Source organism: Bos indicus, chromosome 1 (assembly GCF_029378745.1).
Source record: "Bos indicus isolate NIAB-ARS_2022 breed Sahiwal x Tharparkar chromosome 1, NIAB-ARS_B.indTharparkar_mat_pri_1.0, whole genome shotgun sequence".
NCBI lineage: Eukaryota > Metazoa > Chordata > Mammalia > Artiodactyla > Bovidae > Bos > Bos indicus.
The window spans coordinates 152802420-152822459 of NC_091760.1; the positions used below are offsets into that span (position 1 = coordinate 152802420).

General features: G+C 50.8%; 1 protein-coding gene across 9 annotated transcripts in view; it reads right to left on the bottom strand.

Moving 5' to 3' along the window:
* The window catches only part of COLQ (collagen like tail subunit of asymmetric acetylcholinesterase), a 66508-nt gene that overhangs the window by 9777 nt on the left and 36691 nt on the right, over nt 1-20040 (bottom strand). For 6 of the 9 annotated variants that reach the window (XM_070797116.1, XM_070797111.1, XM_070797121.1 and 3 more), the window contains exons 4-12: nt 19243-19287; nt 18892-18918; nt 17086-17157; nt 15256-15318; nt 14680-14748; nt 13771-13815; nt 12847-12882; nt 9619-9699; nt 5017-5122 (exon numbers count right to left, since the gene is read on the bottom strand). In XM_070797116.1, coding sequence (XP_070653217.1) covers nt 5017-5122; nt 9619-9699; nt 12847-12882; nt 13771-13815; nt 14680-14748; nt 15256-15318; nt 17086-17157; nt 18892-18918; nt 19243-19287 — 544 coding nt within the window. The remainder of the gene's footprint in view (nt 1-5016; nt 5123-9618; nt 9700-12846; nt 12883-13770; nt 13816-14679; nt 14749-15255; nt 15319-17085; nt 17158-18891; nt 18919-19242; nt 19288-20040) is intronic. The other 3 variants (XM_019964519.2, XM_019964457.2, XM_019964484.2) reach the window with 1 other exon arrangement.

Consider the following 20040-nt stretch of genomic DNA (forward strand, 5'->3'; position numbering starts at 1 on the left):
CCGTAATTTGTTTATTGCAAATTACATCTTCAAGGCCTTTTGCTGCTGTTCCCTCCTCCGGCCCCCAGCCCCTCTTTCTTGGTTACCTTGGGTCGTGACAAGCTCCTGCCTCCTCCCGCTCCCCAGCACTGTCCTGCCCCCCCAGCACTGGGCACCAGCAACAGAGGTGGCCTCGAGACAGGTCAACAGGATGTGGCGGAGAGCCTGCTTCCTGCCCCCTCCCCCTGCTGCTTCCTCCCAGCTGTCTCAGGGCATCCGTTACATCTGCCCGATTCCTGCCAGGCTGCCCCGAAGGGCACAGCCGCCTGAACTCCCCAGCCTCAGCCTCTCGGAGCTTGTTCAGCGAGCACCCTCTCCATCTCCTGGCAGCCAGAGGACCAGCTCTGCCTCTCTGCCTAAGGGGCCTCCCATCCCCACCGGCTGCTGCTGTGGTGGGAGCAAGTCCAGAGGGGAATCTGGGAGAAGGCAGAGGAGTCCCGGGCCATCCCATCACCTCCACCCTACTCTGTCCCTGCAGAGGCTGCATGGCTGCTCAGGAAGGTCTCGGGACCAGGAGTCACAGGCGGACTTCAGACCAGGAGTAGCCACCAGTTCGCCCAGTGACCTTGGGGGATCTCTGAGGCATGAAGTTCTCATCTACAGAGGGAGGGTGGGATCAGACCAGGGGAGGTTAACCCGGGGTCCATAGAGCCCAAGAATATCCCAAGATGGATTTGGGACAAGGTGTCTGGAGCTCGTAGGTAGACACATGTTTTTTTCCCCGAGAGTGGAACTTTACCAGGCTCTCAAAGGTAGTCTCAGAAATCAGTTTGGAGGCCTGTCCCAACTCCTGATGATGATCCAACTGGTCCCGAGCACAGGGAAGGTCTCTTCTAAACCCCTCCCTCTCCTGATGTCCCCACCCCCCACCCCCACCCCAAAAGACACGTTTCCAAAGAGCAGGATTCTTGCCCCATTTTCTTCAGTCCTCTCACTCTGGGAGGTTCCACAGAGGGGACGTGACCCAAAGGAAGGCACAGGGAAGGGAATCAAACAGCCCGCCTGCATCCTGCTTGGCTGCTGTGCAATGATCCAGGGGGCCAGCCTGACAGCTAAAGGAGCCCAGGTGTGTGAGCACCGACAGGCGGGTGCAAATGGAGGTGCAAAGCTGACTCAGCCAGGACCCTGCCTCAAGGACCTGCCACCAGGAGGACGAGGAGACACACCTGCAGGAAGCAGTCACCAGCGAGGGGCCGGTGCAGTCGCAGCGGGGACTGCGGTCCGAGGGAAGGAGATGGCCCATCAGGGACCAGGGAGGGCGCAGAAGAGAGAGCTTGGAAGGAGGGGGAGGAGGTGGGGGGGTGGACCCGGGGGCTGACAGGAACGCTGTTTCAGGCCAGGTGCGCCCAGAGGGACTGTAGGAATATGCCCCCACTCAAGCAGGAGCGGGGTCCTCTGGAGGATGGTGTAGAGGAGTGGGCAGGGAACAGGGTGATGGCATAGCAGGCTGAAAGAGAAGATGCTGGAGAGCCAAGGAGAGAATACAGGGCTACACTGGCCCTGTGACAGGGAGGGGCTGCAGTCCACCAGAGGCTGACAAGACAATCCGGCCGGCTGCCAAGGGAGCGGCTGAGGGTCTCCAAGCCCTGCCCTTCCCACCCCACCCCAGGCTTGACGGGGGAGCCGGGATTCAAGTCGGATACACAGTGAGACCACTGAGGTCTTTGTTTACGGGGGATGCCACCCAACCACAGGCCTCCTGGCTATTCCTCAGTTTTGTGAGCCCTTAAATACACCAGGACGAAGAGGTGGCAAGAATACACAGAAGAACTATACAAAAAAGATCTTCATGACCCAGATAACCAAAATGGTCTGATCGCTCACCTAGAGCCAGACATCCTGGAACGTGAGGTCAAGTGGGCCTTAGGAAGCATCACTACAAACAAAGCTAGTGGAGGTGATGGAATTTCAACTGAGCTATTTCAAATCCTAAAAGATGATGCTGTGAAAGTGCTGCACTCAGTATGCCAGCAAATTGGGAAAACTCAGCAGTGGCCACAGGACTGGAAAAGGTCAGTTTTCATTCCAATCCCAAAGGCAATGCCAAAGAATGTTCAAACTACCACACAATTGCACTCATCTCACACGCTAGTAAAGTAATGCTCAAAATTCTCCAAGCCGGGCTTCAACAGTACGTGAATCATGAACTTCCAGATGTTCAAGCTGGTTTTAGAAAAGGCAGAGCAACCAGAGATCAAATTGCCATGGAATCATGGAAAAAGCAAGAGACTTCCAGAAAAGTATCTACTTCTGCTTCATTGACTATGCCAAAGCTTTTGACTGTGTGGACCATAACAAACTGTGGAAAATTCTTAAAGAGATGGGAATACCAGACCACCTGACCTGCCTCTTGAGAAACCTGTATGCAGGTCAGGAAGCAACAGAACTGGACATGGGACAACAGACTGGTTCCAAATAGGAAAAGGAGTATGTCAAGGCTGTGTATTGTCACCCTGCTTATTTAACTTCTATGCAGAGTACATCATGAGAAACGCTGGGCTGGAAGAAGCACAAGCTGGAATCAAGATTGCCAGGAGAAATATCAATAACCAATTGATATTGATATATAAATATCAATAATCAATATCTGCAGATATGCAGATGACAGCAACCTTATGGCAGAAAGTGAAGAAGAACTAAAGAGCCTCTTGATGAAAGTGAAAGAGGAGAGTGAAAAGGTTGGCTTAAAGCTCAACATTCAGAAAACTAAGATCATGGCATCTGATCCCATTACTTCATGGCAAATAGATAGGGAAACAGTGTCAGACTTTATTTTTCTGGGCTCCAAAATCACTGCAGATGGTGACTGCAGCCATGAAATTAAAGACACTTGCTCCTTGGAAGGAAAGTTATGACCAACCTAGATAGCATATTAAAAAGCAGAGACATTACTTTGCCAACAGAGGTCCATCTAGTCAAAACTATGGTTTTTCCAGTGGTCATGTATGGATGTGAGAGTTGTACTATAAAGAAAGCTGAGTGCCAAAGAATTGATGCTTTTGAACTGTGGTGTTGGAGAAGACTCTTGAGAGTCCCTTGACTGCAAGGAGATCCAACCAGTCCATCCTAAAGGAAATCAACCCTAAATATTCATTGGAAGGACTGATGCTAAAGCTCAAACTCCAATAATTTGGCCACCTGATGCAAAGAACTGACTCACTGGAAAAGACCCTGATGCTGGGAAAGATTGAAGGTGGGAGAAGGGGACGACAGAGGATGAGATGGTTGGATGGCATCACTGACTCAATGGACATGAGTCTGAGTGAACTCCTGGAGTTGGTGATGGACAGGGAAGCCTGGCGTGCTGTGGTTCATGGGGTCGCAAAGAGTTGGACATGACTGAGTGACTGAACTGAACTGAACTGAACTGAAATACTCCAAGGGCCGAAAGCATCCCTTCCAAAGGCAAAACCCGGGCTTCAGACAGTGCTGTCAGTCTCTGGGGTTGGCAGCCCAGGGTCGTGGGCTCGAGGGAAGTGTCCTGCCTCAGAACCGAGGAGGGAGAGGACTGACGGGAAGAACTTTCATCCGGATCATCCAGTCATCTCAGGGAGACAGTCTGGGCAGGGACACGGGCCGAGCTACTGCTCGGCCAGATCTCCTAACAGACAGAAATGGGTTCGGCAGGATGCCGTAGTGACTGATGCTTGTCCTTCTGTTATTTTTTCCTTCCCAATTTCAAGGGGGCAGCAAGACTGTGCTTTCTTGCCCTTGCTGAGAAACAGGTCATATTAAAAGACGTTTGCCTTCTGTTCTCACAAGAGGGCAGCGCTGTATGAGGACCAAGAGGAGGGAGGGGCTGGAGGTCAGAAGAGGAGAGATCACCCCAGACGTGGGAGGACAGGGACCCCAAAGCCTGGAGATAAGGAGACTCCTAATCTCAGGAGGAATGGCTGTGGGGTGCTCCTGGGAAAGCTGAGCTTTGAAGACCAGGATTCCCAGGTTTGGGGATGATCTGACACTGACGCCTGGTATGAAGATAGTGGTCACCCCTCTGACCACGTGGCCTCAGGCAACTGGTTTCAGGGGTGAATGGGGCCGGTCAAGGGCCGGAGGGACCTCCCATGATATCCTTTCACCCTAACCCCCAGGATCTCTGCCCCACTGTTCTGTGACAGTTGAAGAAGTGGAGGGAACCCCATTAACGTGCAAGATTGAATTTTCCCAGCATCCTAGCTGGTTGCCGTCTCAGGGCCAGTCTTCATTTGGTTTCAAGAATCTAACAGAATGACATTTCTTGACCATCCCACGGTGTGGTTGTAAATATTTTCCCATAAACACAGTGGGGAAAAGCGCACTTTGGAATTTTTAAATACCTTCATTTTCTTAAGAAAAGAATTAGAATAAAAATGTTGGTTCCTTTTGGATAACTGAAAAAAATGGATCTTGCACAGTCAGCAAACAGTATTCCTCTACATAAACACAGCACCTAGAGATGCTATGTTAATACAGAGGATGTGCTGTGTTCAAACCAAGTAAAAGGCTTAGCTCCTCAAATCAAAGTAAAACAAGGTAGCCGTGTCCCTGTGGCCTCTTCAAGGGGGACTTTCATGTCTTTGTATTAATTTCTCTCCATATTCAGTGCAAATCTGTAAGGACTCTGTCATAATGCCGTGTAAGGTAGAAACATTTGCAGTGTCATCTTTACTCCGAGTTGCTTGGAGCCATGAAATGTTTTTCTATAAAGAGGTGTTCGCTGTTGGAGTGCTAGCTGGTTATTTTTCACTTCGCGTATAAATGACATCACCAATGTGATTTTTTTTCTTTTTCTCTCCTCTATTTGTTCTCCAAAATGCTAAACCAAAACCATAGTAGTGTTTATCACCCTTGAGTAAAACTCGAATTAGCCAAATGGTGGATAAATTAGAAGTGTATCGAATTGCTGCAGGCATTTCAAGTCTGGCCTCTGCTGGACTCCCTCTGGGAGGCTGGCTGGAGGGCGACACTGTGGACCAGGTGAAGCGGTGACGTTCTTACCTGCGGAGGGGGGACCTGGGGGGCCTGGGAGACCCGGACGGCCAGGTGGACCAGAAGGCCCGGGTTTGCCCGGGGGGCCTGTCACGCCGCTATCTCCTTTCTGCCCCTGATGGAGAAAAAGGCAGAGCCTGTTATAACAGCAGGACATGGCAGACTTTCTTCACCAGTCAGCTCTCCATTGGCAACCAGCTTGTACTTTGGAGCAAGTGCTGGAGGAGGAATGCACTTCCGGAGGTCACCAAGCTCATAAAAAGCTCAGGGCAAGCAACATTTGAGACAGTGCTGGATGCAAGTTTATAGGTACCCAATTTTTTTTATATTGAGGTATAGTTGATTCACAATATTGTGTTGGTTTCCGTGGTACATCATAGTGATTCAATGGGTTTTTTTAAAAAAGATTATATTCCATTATAGGCCATCATAGAATATTGCGTAGAGTTCCCTGTGCCACACTGTACATCCTTGTTGCTTATCTAGTTTACGTATAATAGTGTGGATGCGTTAATCTGCCCCTCTCCCATCCATCTCCCCCTGGTAACCTTAAATTTGCTTTCCACAGGCATCTCACATGGCATGTGACTGCAAATGGAAATGATCCGACCCCCTCTCTGGCAGCTGCTCCTTTCGCCACTCATCAGGCCATTTGTTCTAGCATGAAAGCTCTTCCCACCGTGTGGGAAGCACACACAAGGGTGTGCTTTCAGGATAAAGACACAGCCCCTTCCTCAGCCTCCAGAGCCACGCATGGCTGGACTTGCCAGGCTCATCCCAGCCTTTTGACGTTGTCGCTCTTCAAGAGCACACGCCTTTTATTTTGCTTCTCAAGACTCTTCTCTCTGCCCCAAACCGCTCTCCCCTCCCTTCTGCCTAGATAACTCCCTCCCATCCTTCCACTCCCAGCAAAAACACCACCCAGACAAAGCCTTCCCTGACCTCTCCTGGCCCAGTCAGTTCTCCCCAGCACAGGCCCTTTGCCTTCACAGCTTCACCCCTGATCAGAGCTACAGTTGGTCTGTGGTCGTTTTATCCATGTCCCTCCAGGAGACAGAAGCTCCCCGCAGGCTGGAATCTGTCTTGCTCAGATCAAGCAGGGGGAGGAGGAGAAGCTGAATACACAGAGTGGACGTGGTTTGTCGGCTCTAGGTCAGGAAATCTGGCTTGCCGTCTGGCCCACGAGACCCTGGGTAACTCAGGGCATCGCTCTGAGCCCGAGTTTTCTCGTCTGTGAAAGGCGGCCAGGCAATATACACCTGCATAGGCTTGTCACAAGGCCAGCAAAGATCTCAGAGGTGAAAACGTGGTTTGCACAGAACCAAGGGCTCCATGCGCCAAGCTGATTATCACAGCAGCTGGCTTGGTTTCGTCTTTGCCCCACAGTCACAAAAGTCCTGACTCATAAAGAGACGTGTACCTGTATCTTTCCACGTGGGATGCTCTCTTTGCTATCTGCCCTTGGAGGGTTAAGAGCACACATCTCCCCCGGGGCTGCCCTTAGGAAAGACCCCAGAAACCAAGACTGGCACACCTGCAGAGCTTCCCCCAAGCCATTGGCTGACTGTCCCTGCCTGGGCCCCGACCATGACGCTGGCTGCAGCCGGACAGCTTTGGACGGGCCGCCTTCACACGGTGTGCCGGGGCTGCCTCGCCCACCTGCTGAAATGTAAATCTTCCCAAGTCTGGGGGCAGGCCGGCTGAGCACGCCTTTCAACCACCATGTGACATGTGACCTGCCATCTTGCCCACATGGCCCTGGGGCTCTCTCGGCAGTGTGCAAGGAGTTCTCAAATCCTTCGTGTGGGATGGCGAGGCCAGAGTTTGTCTCCAACTCCATACTAAGGGAGGGAGTCTTAAGCCTTGCCTGAGCCTTAGCAATCTGCAAGGCCACTAAGACGGGTTCCCCTCGCAGATGACACAGGAAGTCACACCGTCTTAATATAGCCGCAGCGAAGGCTCATTTATCTAATAGCCACATCGGCTGGCTCCGAGCACAGGAAGTGACACAGCTCGAAGAAGCTGGAAACGCTCCTCGTCCTGGCCTCAGTGGTAACAGAATGTTCTGCTTATCGGTCATCTGCTTGCATCAGCCTCGCCTCTGTGAGCAGGACACACTGAGCAGTGCTTTCCAGGAAAACGCTCCTCGTTCTGTTGTTGCACAAAGTCTGGGGATTCCCATCCAGGAGGCCGCTGTGTCCCTGGGACGGAAGACGTGTATGATACGCTCGTGTGGTTTTCCTGGGCCTGCCCAAGGTCAGCTTGGAAGCAGGAGGCTGAGGGGAAGGTGCCGCATGGGCAGACTGGTCTCAGGTCTCCAACTTCTGTCCCTGCTGGGGAGCTGGCTTGGCTAGGGGGTCCCGGGTGGTCATGCCGCTGCCCTGGCCCCTGGTTTCCGGGTGACTACATGCAAGGGAGTTGGGTTGGTGGGCTCTTCAGTCCTTCTGGATCTGAATTTCGTACTCCTGGAGCCGCTTCTGGATTTCTGATTCAGGGATCTGGGTTGTTTAACTTCCAGAGACTCAGCACCACAGCTCAACAAACACCCTGTGTATAAGACTCTATTAGGCAAATGATTCATGACAAAAAGAAACCATCACATCCATCCCCCAAGGCTGACCAGGCAGGCTGGGGTCGAAGCAGCACTCAGGTATCTATAAAGTCTTGAAGGAAGATGAGTCCATATTCCTAACTGAGCTCCCAGACGTGGTTCTGGTGTCGTCTTAAGATGGCTCCAACACAATCATTCTCAACAGGGTCAAGAAATAGACTTCTTGGCTTCCGCCCTGACCAGGACCAGACAGACACTGTCCAAGGAAAGACGCAGATGACGGAAGCCAAGCGGCTTCTCGGATCCCAAGCATAGCACGTTCTGGATGGAACACGGCCATAGGGGAGAAAATGCTTTATTTTTAAAAAGGATTTTTCCCTTGTCTTTCTTTTTCTGAGCCTAGTTTTTAGGAAACTGTTATCTGTGGACTCGTGGCAAAGCCACAGCCGTGCTACCCATGGTAAAGCTTTAGAAATTGAACTGGAGCCTTGTGACTTCAGGAGTCACCATGGCTGGGCTTCCCTGGTGGCTCAGTGGTACTCGGGGGGCACAAGTTTGATGTCTGGTCCAGGAAGATCCCCTATGCCGCCAGACAAGCAAGCCCATGTGCCACAGCTTCTGAGCTCATGCACCGAAACCAATGAAGCCTGCGCGTCTAAAGCTCTGCAACAGGAGAAACTGCTGCCACGAGAAGCCCGCACACACCTTAACAGACAGTGTCCCTGGCTCCCCACAGCTGGAGAGAGCCTGCACACAGCAACAAAGACCCAGCACAACCAAAACAAGGAAAAGTCATCGTGGAAGCTGATTCATCAGGTCGGAGTCTATGTCATTCCTAGGTCCCTTTGAAAAGACCAGATCTGGCTTCTTAGCGTTACTGTGGCTCTGAGTTCTGGCGCACGTGAGACTCATGTGGAGCTTTAGAAGCAACAATCCACCCTGAAGCCTCAGCTGTGTATCAGAGCCTTTGGGAGGCAAGGGCTTGGAGGGGAGGAGGAGAGACACACGTGGAGCACCACCTCTGCACCCGGGGGAGGGCATCCGCATTGAATCAGCCCCCAGGCGGTTCCGACGTAAGCTAGAGTCTGAGAACCGTGGATCTAGCCTAAGGAAAGAATGGGGATGTGCCCACACGTGTTCACTCCTCAGCATTATCTATAATCCGGTTACGCTTCTCTTGTCCGAGCAGTCTTCTGGTCCCTCATTTACTAAAATCTGATGCAGAGATTTTAAAAGAAATGTTTTAAAATACTTAATGAATGAAGTAACAAGTGAAAATGCATATGTTGTGATTTTTAACTAAAAGTTAGGGTAAATAGAAATGTATATTGGTCATAAAAGGAACAAATGGCTAGAGATTCCGCAGGAAGGAAGACTACCAGCGTGGTAACAGAGTTATGCTGGGACGTTAGGTGCTTAGATGATCTCCTTCCTAGTTTTCTGAACTTTCCATTCTCTACGATGCTCATATATTACATGTATAGTGGGAAAGGAGGCAAAAAGCCAACAGAGTGGAACTGAAAGAGTAAGGGACACATGTCTCATTCAAAGGGGTGAGGTTCTCTGAGGCCCTGGGGACGGCTCACCATCACATGGTTTTGACCCAAGAGCCTGCGGACCAGGGGAAGGAAGACTTTCCCTAAGCCCTGAATGGTGCCGATAAAGAGGGTCATTTACAAATGGGGGTCCTGAGGGAGGGGAAAACGCCCTGCTGTTGAGACCTAGAAGAGCCTTGAACAGCCCGGAAATATCTGGGCTGGTCCAGAAGTCCATCTGTGTCTGGGACACTGAGGCAAAAAGCAGATTTTTGTGGGGTCAGTGGTCTTGGTGGAGACAGACCTGTTCTTGTGAACTGAAGACCCACTCTTAGCTTCAGCATTGGACACAGCTAATTTTGAGCATTCTACCCATCCCCCTCAAACTCAGCTCACCTAGGAAGCCCAGGTGCTCTGCCCCCCAGCCCAGAGGATGCTGGAGACCAGACTGTGTGCCCAGAAGGTCCCTGACCCATTCTGCCCCCCACCCCCAACCCCAGATCCGATTAGCCCTGGGATCCATACCTGCTTGCCTCGTTTCCCTGGTCTGCCTGTGGGCCCCCGGTGGCCGGCGAGCCCAGGCTCGCCCTTCGGCCCCATTTCTCCCTGGAAAGAAGAAAGAGAAGCAAGAGTGGGGTGGGGCTCGAGGCTCTGGCAGAGCTCCAGGTCTATCTGCCCCCTGCATGGGCCATCTCCTCCGTCACTCTATTCTAGGCAGGCTGCTTCAGGAGGTTGGGGGAGCTATAGGGTCGTGTGAGAGGGAAAGAGGTTCTTCACGCAAGAGGAGGGGAAGGAGCAGGTTACCCCGGGTGGGGTTATCATCTGAGAGACGCGGAGGCTGGGCAGCACACGGTTTGGTTCCCAAGTCCCCAGCCTGAGCGGCCAGGGTGGGAGGTACCTGCATTTGAGTCCCCTGTGTCTGTGCCTGGGACACCGTCGGGGGAAATGCTCTCTTTCTTAGTTGAAATTTTATGTTGTGTTTTTAGCATAAATTCAAATCTCTGGGGTTTTTTAATAATCGGACACAGTTTTGACAGCTGTCATCTTTGGGAAGCTTCTGCCGTGTTAGCTGCATCCCTCTGCTGTGTGTGCTTAGTCGCTCAGTTGTGTCCGACTCTTTGTGACCACATGGCCTATGGCCCACCAGGCTCCTCTCTACATGAGATTCTCCAGGCAGGAATACTGGAATGAGTAGCCCCTAACCCTAACCTTCACTCCCACTCCAATACTTTGGCCACCTGATGCTAAGAACTGACTCATTGAAAAAGACCCTGATGCTGGGAAAGACTGAAGGTGAGAGGAGAAGGGGATGACAGAGGATGAGATGGTTGGATGGCATCACCAACTCAATGGACACGGGTTTGGGTAAACTCTGGTAGTTGGTGATGGACAGGGAAGCCTGGTGTGCTGCAGTCCATGTGGTCACAGAGTCGGACACGACTGAGAGACTGAACTGAACTGAGCCACTGCCTTTTCCAACATACATTCCTATTCTTCAGCAAAAAACTGGTTGCCATTCCATCTTACTTCCATTTGATTCAGGGAGAAACACTTTGTGGGACAGATGTTCCAGACATGTGTTCAAATTCTTAATACAATTATTATAAATGGCATGGAAAGCAACATAAGCCATGCGTGTGTGCTAAGTCACGTCAGTCATGCCCAACTCTGTGTGACCCCATGGACTGTAGCCCGCCTGGCTCCTCTGTCCATGGTTCTCCAGGCAAGAATAGTGGAGTGGGTAGCTGTTCCTTTCTCCTGAATGTAAGCCATATTCCCAACTAAAAAGCAAATGCACCAACTGCAGAATTCGAGAGTTTAAGGTCAGCCTTTTGTAAAACTGGTCTCTGCATCTCAGGCCATCCCCTCCTTCCCTGTGTTCTTCCAGGATTCCAGGCCCACCTGTGGCTTCTTTGGCTCATGAACCCACAGGGCAGCCTTCTTACCCCCAGGAACCCCTGCACACCCCAGAAGGCATCACACAAACTAAGTTTCACACCAGCAGCCATGAAAATTTCTGCTAGGCAGCAGCCAGTGCCTGTGAAGAGCTTCCCTAACCACTTAGACAACAATAAACACCCAGACAACTTCTCCCAGGGACGCCAGAGGAGGTACAACACAATGGAAAATTCCAGGGAACACCAATTCACAGTGAGGATCAAGCATAGAGCTCTGAAATTACCTGCCGGTTCAGCCAGTGTAATGAATTTGTCAAGCTACCAACATCCTGCCTCACCGAGAACTGTCCTTAAACCTACGGTTTCTTTCCCATCTGTCATGCTCTTCAGCCTGCTTGGATAGGATGGATTCTCTGCGACTATGGAGATGTTTGCACAATTTTCCTTGGCTGTTTAGAGGAGGCTGAGAGATGCCTTGCTTGTCTGGGAGAAAACAGTAGCATAAACAGCATAATTTTTTGGAAAAGATCGTCTGAGGGAAGTGTGGTCCTTCTCCTCACCAGTTGGAAGCAGCCAGTAATATCTTGATCTAATTTCTCTCTGAAGACCTAATTATGGTCATCACATTACCTCTGTCTTAAACAGGCTGCACGGGAGGGAGGGAGAACTCTCTATGGAAAGTCTAGCAAATGGAACAGAGCAGAGAAGCTGTCATATTTAATTTTACAGGAGTGTATTGCTCTCTGATACACAGAATGAAAACCTAGACTAAGTATTTTAAAATAAAATTGTTTTTCTCTGTAACACTCCCTTTCATTTGCTTATATAATTAATCTCTTTTCAACCCAACACTCCATGTAGGTAGCAGAAACAGAGCTTTTGACAGCTTTGGGCAGTGATAAATGATAATAATTTCAGATGACTGAAATTATTTAAATATAATCTACCAATGGGAGAAAGATATAACTTGTTCTTTCAAGCATGGAAAATAAAATTTTAAGGTGAACTTGGAAACAATTTAGAATTCTAAGAAAGCATCCCACTTGCCTGTTGGAAGAATATCATGCCCTGAGGCTTAGACAAAAATAAGTGTCCAATGTTAATGCCTTAACAACACGAGGACCCACCATTGCAATGGTGGTTGTCCTAAGTGGTCATTTAAGCACCCTTTCTCTATTGTCTGACATCCCCTCACCTTCACCCCTGAGCTCTTTTCCCCAGACCCTAACCTTAAATATAAGTTAAAAAAATCTGTCAGTCAGTTGCCATTTTCACAGTTTTTAGTATATCTGACACCACTCTGTTATTCAGTGAATACTTTTTAAGTCAACCAAATAAACTCCTTTTTATTAAGCCTCGTCCTAGCAAGATATCCATGAAATCCTACTAAGTACTTAAATAAATATTACATTTAACTGTCAAATAAAAAACATTTTCGCTGTCTCCTGCTAAAACAATTCTGCGTTCCTCTGGCAGTGCCTGTACCCTTCTGAAGGAGTGCGGAGCTGGGTGCCTCAGAAGTGGCCTTGAACCCTCATCAGGGCCGCTGGCCGCTGCAGCTTCGGTCTGAGTCCCGGGGCCCAAAGCTTTCTGCTTTTGAATTGTCTGATAGCCCCCTGACAGACAGGAGACACAGAGAAGCCATCTCTCTTCTCAGGTGGGGTGTCCCTTCCTCCTCTGAGCCGGAAGGAGGTCTCACCAATACATTTGGCAACTTGCGCCCCTTTCAAACATGAACCTTCCACAAAGAAACCCACTTATCGGGCCTGATGGATGAAAGGCAGACCTCTTTTTGTTGTGCTTAGAGGATCTAACTTGTAACTGAAGGCTATTTTTACTGCTTCTGAGTACTTACTTTCTGCCCCAACATTCCAGGAAATCCTGGGAAACCCTGTGAAGAGAAAAACAAACATAATGACTGCTTCTGAAATAATGCTTGAAAAGGCTGAGGAAGAACTTGGTCAGCCATTTTCAAGATAAGGCCCCAGCAGTCAGCCAGCCAACCAGTTAGTCATCCAGCTAGTCAGTCATCCAGTCAATCAGTCATTCAGCCAGCCAGCCAGCCAGTCAACCATTCAATCAATCAGACAGGAATTCATTCATTCAGCCAGTCAGCTAGCCAGTCATCCAGTCTGCCATTCCTTCAGTCTTTCAGCCAGTCTGCCATTCATTCACTCAGCCAGTCAGCCAGTCAAGTCAGTCAGCCAGTCAATCATTCAGTCAGTCAGCAGCCAGGCAGTCAGCCAGCAGCCAGGCAGGCAGTCAGTCATTCAGTCAGCTGCCAGTCAGCCATCCAGTCAGTCAACAGCCAGGCAGTCAGCCAGTCAGTCAATCATTCAGTCAGTAAGCAGCCAGGCAGTCAGTCATTCAGTCATTCAGCCAGGCAGTCAGCCGCCAGTCAGCTAGCCAGTCAGTCATTCAGTCAGTCAGCAGCCAGTTAGTGAGCCAGCCAGTCAGTCATTCAGTCAGTCAGCAGCCAGTCAGTCAGCCAGCCAGTCAGCCATCCAGTCAGTCAATAGCCAGGCAGTCAGCCAGTCAGTCAATCATTCAGTCAGTAAGCAACCAGGCAGTCAGTCATTCAGTCATTCAGCCAGGCAGTCAGCCGCCAGTCAGCTAGCCAGTCAATCATTCAGTCAGTAAGCAGCCAGTTAGTGAGCCAGCCAGCCAGTCACTCAGTCAGTCAGCAGCCAGCCAGTCAGTCAGTCAGCCCACAAGATGGGGATTGATAGGGGAATGCCCCTTCTGTGGTAGTTTGTCATCTCTATGAAATGCCCATTACCTTTTCTCCTTTGGGACCCAAGTCACCCCTTTCACCTCTGGATCCCTAAGGGGAAACCATAGGAGAGAGTCAATGAGTTGACTCCTAGGAGAAAAACTGGAGCATTTCTAACTGAAAACGCCATAGGTCAGCACCCTCACTTTCCTTAGAAGACTCGGTATGCCCAGGGAAGGCTTTCTTTATGAGATACCTCCTATTTGGATCCCCCAAACCGCTTACAGGAGAAGGCAATGGCACCTCACTCCAGGACTCTTGCCTGGAAAATCCCATGGACGGAGGAGCCCAGTAGGCTGCAGTCCATGGGGTCGCTAAGAGTCGGACACGAATGAGTGACTTCACTTTCACTTTTCACTTTCATGCATTGGAGACGGAAATGGCAACCCACTCCAGTGTTCTTGCCTGGAGAATCCCAGGGATGGGGGAGCCTGGTGGGCTGTCGTCTATGGGGTTGCACAGAGTTGGACACGACTGAAGCGACTTAGCAGCAGCAGCAGCAGCAAACCGCTTACATCAATAAAGGACACTCCACAGAAAATTCTGGGACCTAGACTTTCTCCTATGTTCTAGGAAATTTGTCCTCAGGGTGTGGCTGGATTTTTTACTCCATTTCTGACAGACAACGAGGCTGTGTGGTAGAAGCGTGGCCTAAGTCACACATCTACCATCTTCGCCCAGCCCCCCCCTGCCAGGTGTGTTCACGCAGCAGCTGGCACAACCTCCAGCCCTTACCTGCTTCACGTGAGGGGCTTCCACTTCCACTGGGAGAGCCTCCCTAACCCGCCTGTCCTGGCTCGGAGGCCCTCACTTCTGTCTCGCAGCCCACTGACAAAGGACAGGTAACATCGAGAGGTGGCAGCTGCAGCCACTGACTAAAGAGACCCCTGGGCCCATGCTCTGCGCATCACTGACCCCAGACTCGGCTCCGGGGAGCCGTGAGAGACAAGCACGAACCTTTTCCCCTCTGGATCCAGGGTAGCCCTAAAAGAAAGCAAAAGGCACATTGACAGTCAGCCCTGTAGGACCTCCGGGTCTGGTGTAAGAGTGGAAGGAACCCCTGGATGGAGTGGTGGGATATGTCTCCACACTGGGCTGAACGTTCTAGGGAGTGGGTCAGGGGATGGTTGCAGCAGTGAGTATAAAGATGTCCCTGAGAGTTGTGTTTACACCAGGCCTAAAAAGAGCATTGCTTTCCTTAACCCCCACCCCCAAAGGCCCATACAAAAGGCTTCCATCTGCTTTGTTGCCCAGAGGCTTGACCCTCATTGTCCAAGAGAACAGCAGGAACGGCCTCCCTCTGCCCCGTGTCCCAGGGCATACCTCCCCGAGGGCTAGTAAAGATAAGCACAGCCTGACACCGGCCTCTCCAACATCTGTGATAATCCCCAGCCCATGACAGCAGTCACCCAGTCCCCACTTTACAGACACCAGCTGCTCCAGAGCCTTAATCAGGAGACCTGGAACCATCTATCTGACCAACACACTGACCTTGGAGCCCATTGGTCCTCTTGACCCTGGCAAGCCCATCAGACCCAGGTCACCTTTTTCACCCTGTGGGAATCACAAGAAGGGGGGAAAAAAGACCTCCAGTGACATTTCCTAGAGAAGCTGAACCAGGAGAGGCATGGGCAAGATCAGGATGGAGCTGGGGACATCGAGGTTGGCCTGAGAACCTGAGGACCCCAAATGCTCCCTTGTTTACTCCCAGGGATCCAAGACTACAGACTCCAGGCTTCATTCTGGTATTTGTCATGAAATGTAGAGAGAAATTGTCCAAGGTAGAGCAGCTCTCCAAACCAAATGCTCACTCACGTGTTATAAATGAACTGACATTTGATCTTCTTCCAGAGAGGGTTGGGAAAGGGTGGGGAAGAGAGCATGCAGGCACTTGGGTACTCAAAGGACAAGGTTAATGTGCTCCAAAAAGCTACATCTGCCCTGCTGTTTGCATAGGGAGGGCCTTGCACATGTTTCCACATACTCTTACCCTAGGTTTGCGGCCAAGCAGAGTGACCATTAACCTCTGAGTGGAAGCTGGGGACTAGGACTCATGGATGGGATCTGTTACCCTTCAGAATGGTTTACAGTTGGGACTTTTAGTACCTGCCTTGCTAAAAAACTTTAATGACCACTAAACAATAGAAATATAAGGTGAACCACATACTTAATTTAAAATTTTTTAGAAGTCACCTTAAAAGAAACAGATGAGATTAACTTTAAATTTAAACTTTAAATTTACTCTAATTAATCTAATTATTAATCACTATTTAAGAATCCAATTATTTTAAACATGTCATCTATGTAAAAACTATCCATGAGAGTTTTACATTTGATTTTTCACAATAAATATTTGAAATCTGTTGTGTATTTAACATTTAAATCACAGCTCAATTCAGGTGCTAAATTTTCACCTAAAATACTTGATCTGTATTAGATTTCATAAAATTTATAGTTAAAAAAGCATATTTCAACTCAAGTTGCTCAAAAATACTTAAAGGTTTTCAAATAACTGAATTGAGTAAAGATTCTTAAAATCAAACTTAAATTAATTAAAATTTCAGTTCCTCAGTTGCACTTGGCACATTTCAAGGGCTCAATAGTCACATGTGCCTGGTGGCTGCCATATTGGATGGTTCAGCATCATATACAGTGGATTTTTAAGAAAATATCCTCGGAACTTTTCCTAAGACGATTGGGAACAATTTTCTAGTCTCATAATAAATGCAGCCAATGCGTCAGAGCAGATAGTGACATTCCCCTACCCACCCCTGACTTCTGCAGCTCAGTTCTAAGTCATGGCCTCTGCCTGCAATAGTCTACAACCAAAGTGTGTAAAAAGACATGCGTGTGGGTATGTCAGCTTCTCCTCACCTGTTTGAGGAAGGGGATTTCCCCAGCATTTAGCAATCTGCCTGGGAATGCAGGGTTTCCATGGTTCCAGCCCCCAACTACCTTGCCCTCATCCTCCACCCCCTGCCCAATTAGTATGACGGGCCAACTGCCTTCCAGACACGAGCTCCTTTGGGGTCATCTCCGGGAGCCAAAGAATTATGAACTAACTCTCAGGACAGAGCAGGACAGGGCTTGGGAAGGAGGCAGCAGGCCCTTGCTTCTCCTCCCACAGGAGCAGCTGTGGGACTGACCGCCGTCTCGTGGTCCAGGCAAGGGAGGAAGTGTTTGGGGCCCCCTGGGCGGTCCTTGGGCTCTCTCCTTTCTTCCTGTCTTGAGGAGGTTGAGTTTTGCCAACTGTGCCAGGAGACAAGGAAGCCGCCACCTCCTCCCCTCGAGTTCTGATGCCCTGAGAGCCACCACACTTACCCTGGGGCCTTCAGGGCCGGGCCAGCCGACAGGCCCAGGCATGCCAGGAACTCCTGGGGGGCCGGGTCTGCCCTTCAAAGACAGAGAACAAAAGTTAGGACTATTGGGCTTGTTCCCCTCCCTCTGAAAACAGGTTTGTCTCTGTGGCCCGGTAGGGAGTATGGGCCCAAGCATGGCCCCAGGATGCTCATCCCCACCTCCAAAGACTCATGGCCTGGAAAGCTGGGCCTCTCAGATGGGAGTTAAAGCCCTTGGTATCACATGACATCAACACATGAGATTGTTCCATTTAAGAAATGGAAGGTGGTGGGAAGGGGCTCTAAACGTCTCGGTCCTTTGACCATTATCACCCACCCACACGTCCCCTGCATTCCAATATATTCTCTCCAAGGAGGCAACATAGAAGGGGAGGATGAGGTTTAGGGGAGCAGCAACAGAGGCTGGGCCTTTTCCCTTGAAGTCTTTCCCCTGCTCAGCATGCCCACCTCCCAGAGGATGCCTTCCTTGCCATAACAACTCACTCCTTCACATGTGGGTTTGCTGGGGGCTGCCCACCAATTGATGTACCACCCCTTCCTGAAGCCAACAGCCCAGCCCCCTTACATCAAGATGAAGCAGGACAAATTCTCTGTTGCCATTCCACTCCAGAGCTCCTCTGTGGCTCAGGCTGAAGCTGGATGTCACCTGGTACCACCCTCCTGCCCCCGTTGGGTTTCCTCCCCTGCCTGAGCTGGGTCTCCCCTCCCCTAAGCTCCTCTGGAGAGAGCTGCTTTAATCATTAATTCACCTGCACATGGCATGGACCACCTCTATCTCTGTGTCTAGCAAACCCAACAGAGGCCAAGGAGCTGTGGAAGAGTGAGCCCTGCAAGACAGTGTGGGGCAAGGAGGTGGGGTCTGCATTGACCTCTGCACCCACTGGCTAATTTCGGTTAGCCTAGCTGGGGATATGGAAGGCTCATCCCTGACCTGGAGATCACGGTGCTGGCGGGCACACTTGCTCCCGCTCCTGCCTACTTCACCCACGGCAGACATCACTAAGCAATCACAGGCCTTGTTCTGAGCACAGAGAGGAGGCCAGAATCCTCCCAGCCCGGTGCTTCAGGCAACCACTAGGCCATGGCTGGAGTGGTCATCTGTGTCCTAAAGGGCTAGGACTTGGTCATACAAAGGTCTGTTTGAAGCTCTTATTGATAGTAAAAGTATTTGAATAAAATAACTGGGGAAATAGTAATTTATATTTAGAACCATGGGCATCTTTTCTTGGTCTTGAACCTTCTTCTGAATCCCCAAGACCGACAATTTCAGTGCCTGCACCCACTGACCGCAGTGGGTAATGGTTGGTCGACTCCTTCCTGATGCCAATGAGAGTCTTTATAACGTGTGTTTGGTTTATTCAGAGTCCCTGCGACCTTAGGTAACTCCCGTTTATTTCAGCTGGGCCCTGAGGCAAAGCCATTCGTTCTTGTCTGACACTTAATTCCAGTTTAATCAAATCGACAGTGAGAGTCATTTGGTGCCGCTGGCTGGGGTTTTGGAGGGTTTCTCTGATGGACGGCAGGATGAGGCTGGGAGGAGACCTGGCCAGGCTTGGCAGCTTCTGAAGTCCGAATGCCACCAGGAGCAGGCTGCAGACCCTGACTGAGAAGCGGGCAGAGGGAGGCGGTTGCTTCCGTCCTCATCAGGATAACTCCTGGGGATCGGGGCTGCGGGGGTGTGCAGCCGGTCCCCACCCCCGAGGGCACACACTCTCACATGCCCAGCACAGCTGCACGTGTAATTCTGACAGGGTAACGTGGACTGTACCTTCCTTCCTGGTCGACCAAGCTCCCCCTGTGGATGGAGAAGACAGGTAAGCAGAGACTGCTTTGGAGGAAAAGTTCTGGAACCTGAGGGCTTGGCAAGGTCTGATGAGCCGGCATGCCCACGCGGCGAGGTGCCCTGGAGGCTCACAGCATCCCCGCCACGTCACCGGGCCCCACTGAAACCAACGGGTGGGGTCCCACGCCCGCAGTCACCATGGAGCCCATCGTCACCCTCTAAGGCAGGATTAGTGCATGCTTCGAAATCTCAACCAGAAGATCCTCAGTGGCGTCCCCAGAAACCAGGCCGGCATTACCCAGGGGAGGTGGGGGTGAAGACAGAGGTGCTTCATACCTTCTCTCCCTTTGGTCCAGTCTTGCCAGGAAGCCCGGGGGGGCCCTACACGATCAAGATAAGAAAAGAACAAAGCCCGCATCAGCCAGAGGCAGGATGGGTGTGGGGGGCCCTGGGTGCCCTGGCCCCTCAGTAGGCGGTTCTCGCCGCAGACTCAGGGGTCCCCGCACGGCAGGAAGGATCCTGCGCCCCGTCCAGGCCAGGCCCATCCCTCTCCCTGGGACCCCTCTACTTGCTTTCTCTGGGCTGTTTTCAGCATCACTGTTACTACGGTGCTCACATACCTGCTTTCTGTGACTTTCCTTTTCTCTCTGGAATTCTCGGATGGCCCAAACATCCTGAGTGCTTGGCGAAGGCAACTCAAGAGACTTAAAAAGGGCTATTTGCTGAACACAAGATGCTTCGCCACCTCTCACCTCTTTTCCGCTGCTCTTACCAAGTTTCCCTGCGGCCCTGACCAGACAAAAGTCAGGCTTTGCCTGCAGGAGTAGCTAACATAGAAATTCCCATGGTGGATCTCTGGGTACCAGGAAGAGCAAAAGCCTTCTGTTTTAAGATGCTAAGAGTGTGGGCAGGTGAAGAGTGCATTTTTGTCCCACTGCCCGCCCAGGGAGAGGGGCTGAGTCCAGCTCGGGGAGCCCTGTGCCTTTCGCACTGAAGCTTGGCACACACACGGCAGGATGCAGCTGCCCTCGGTACACGTGCCTACGAAACCCTCAGTTGGCCAGCTATCTGCCAAGCTCCCCAGGACAGCAGAGTGGAAATCCACCAAAACCCCCAGGCCACTTCTTCATCCCC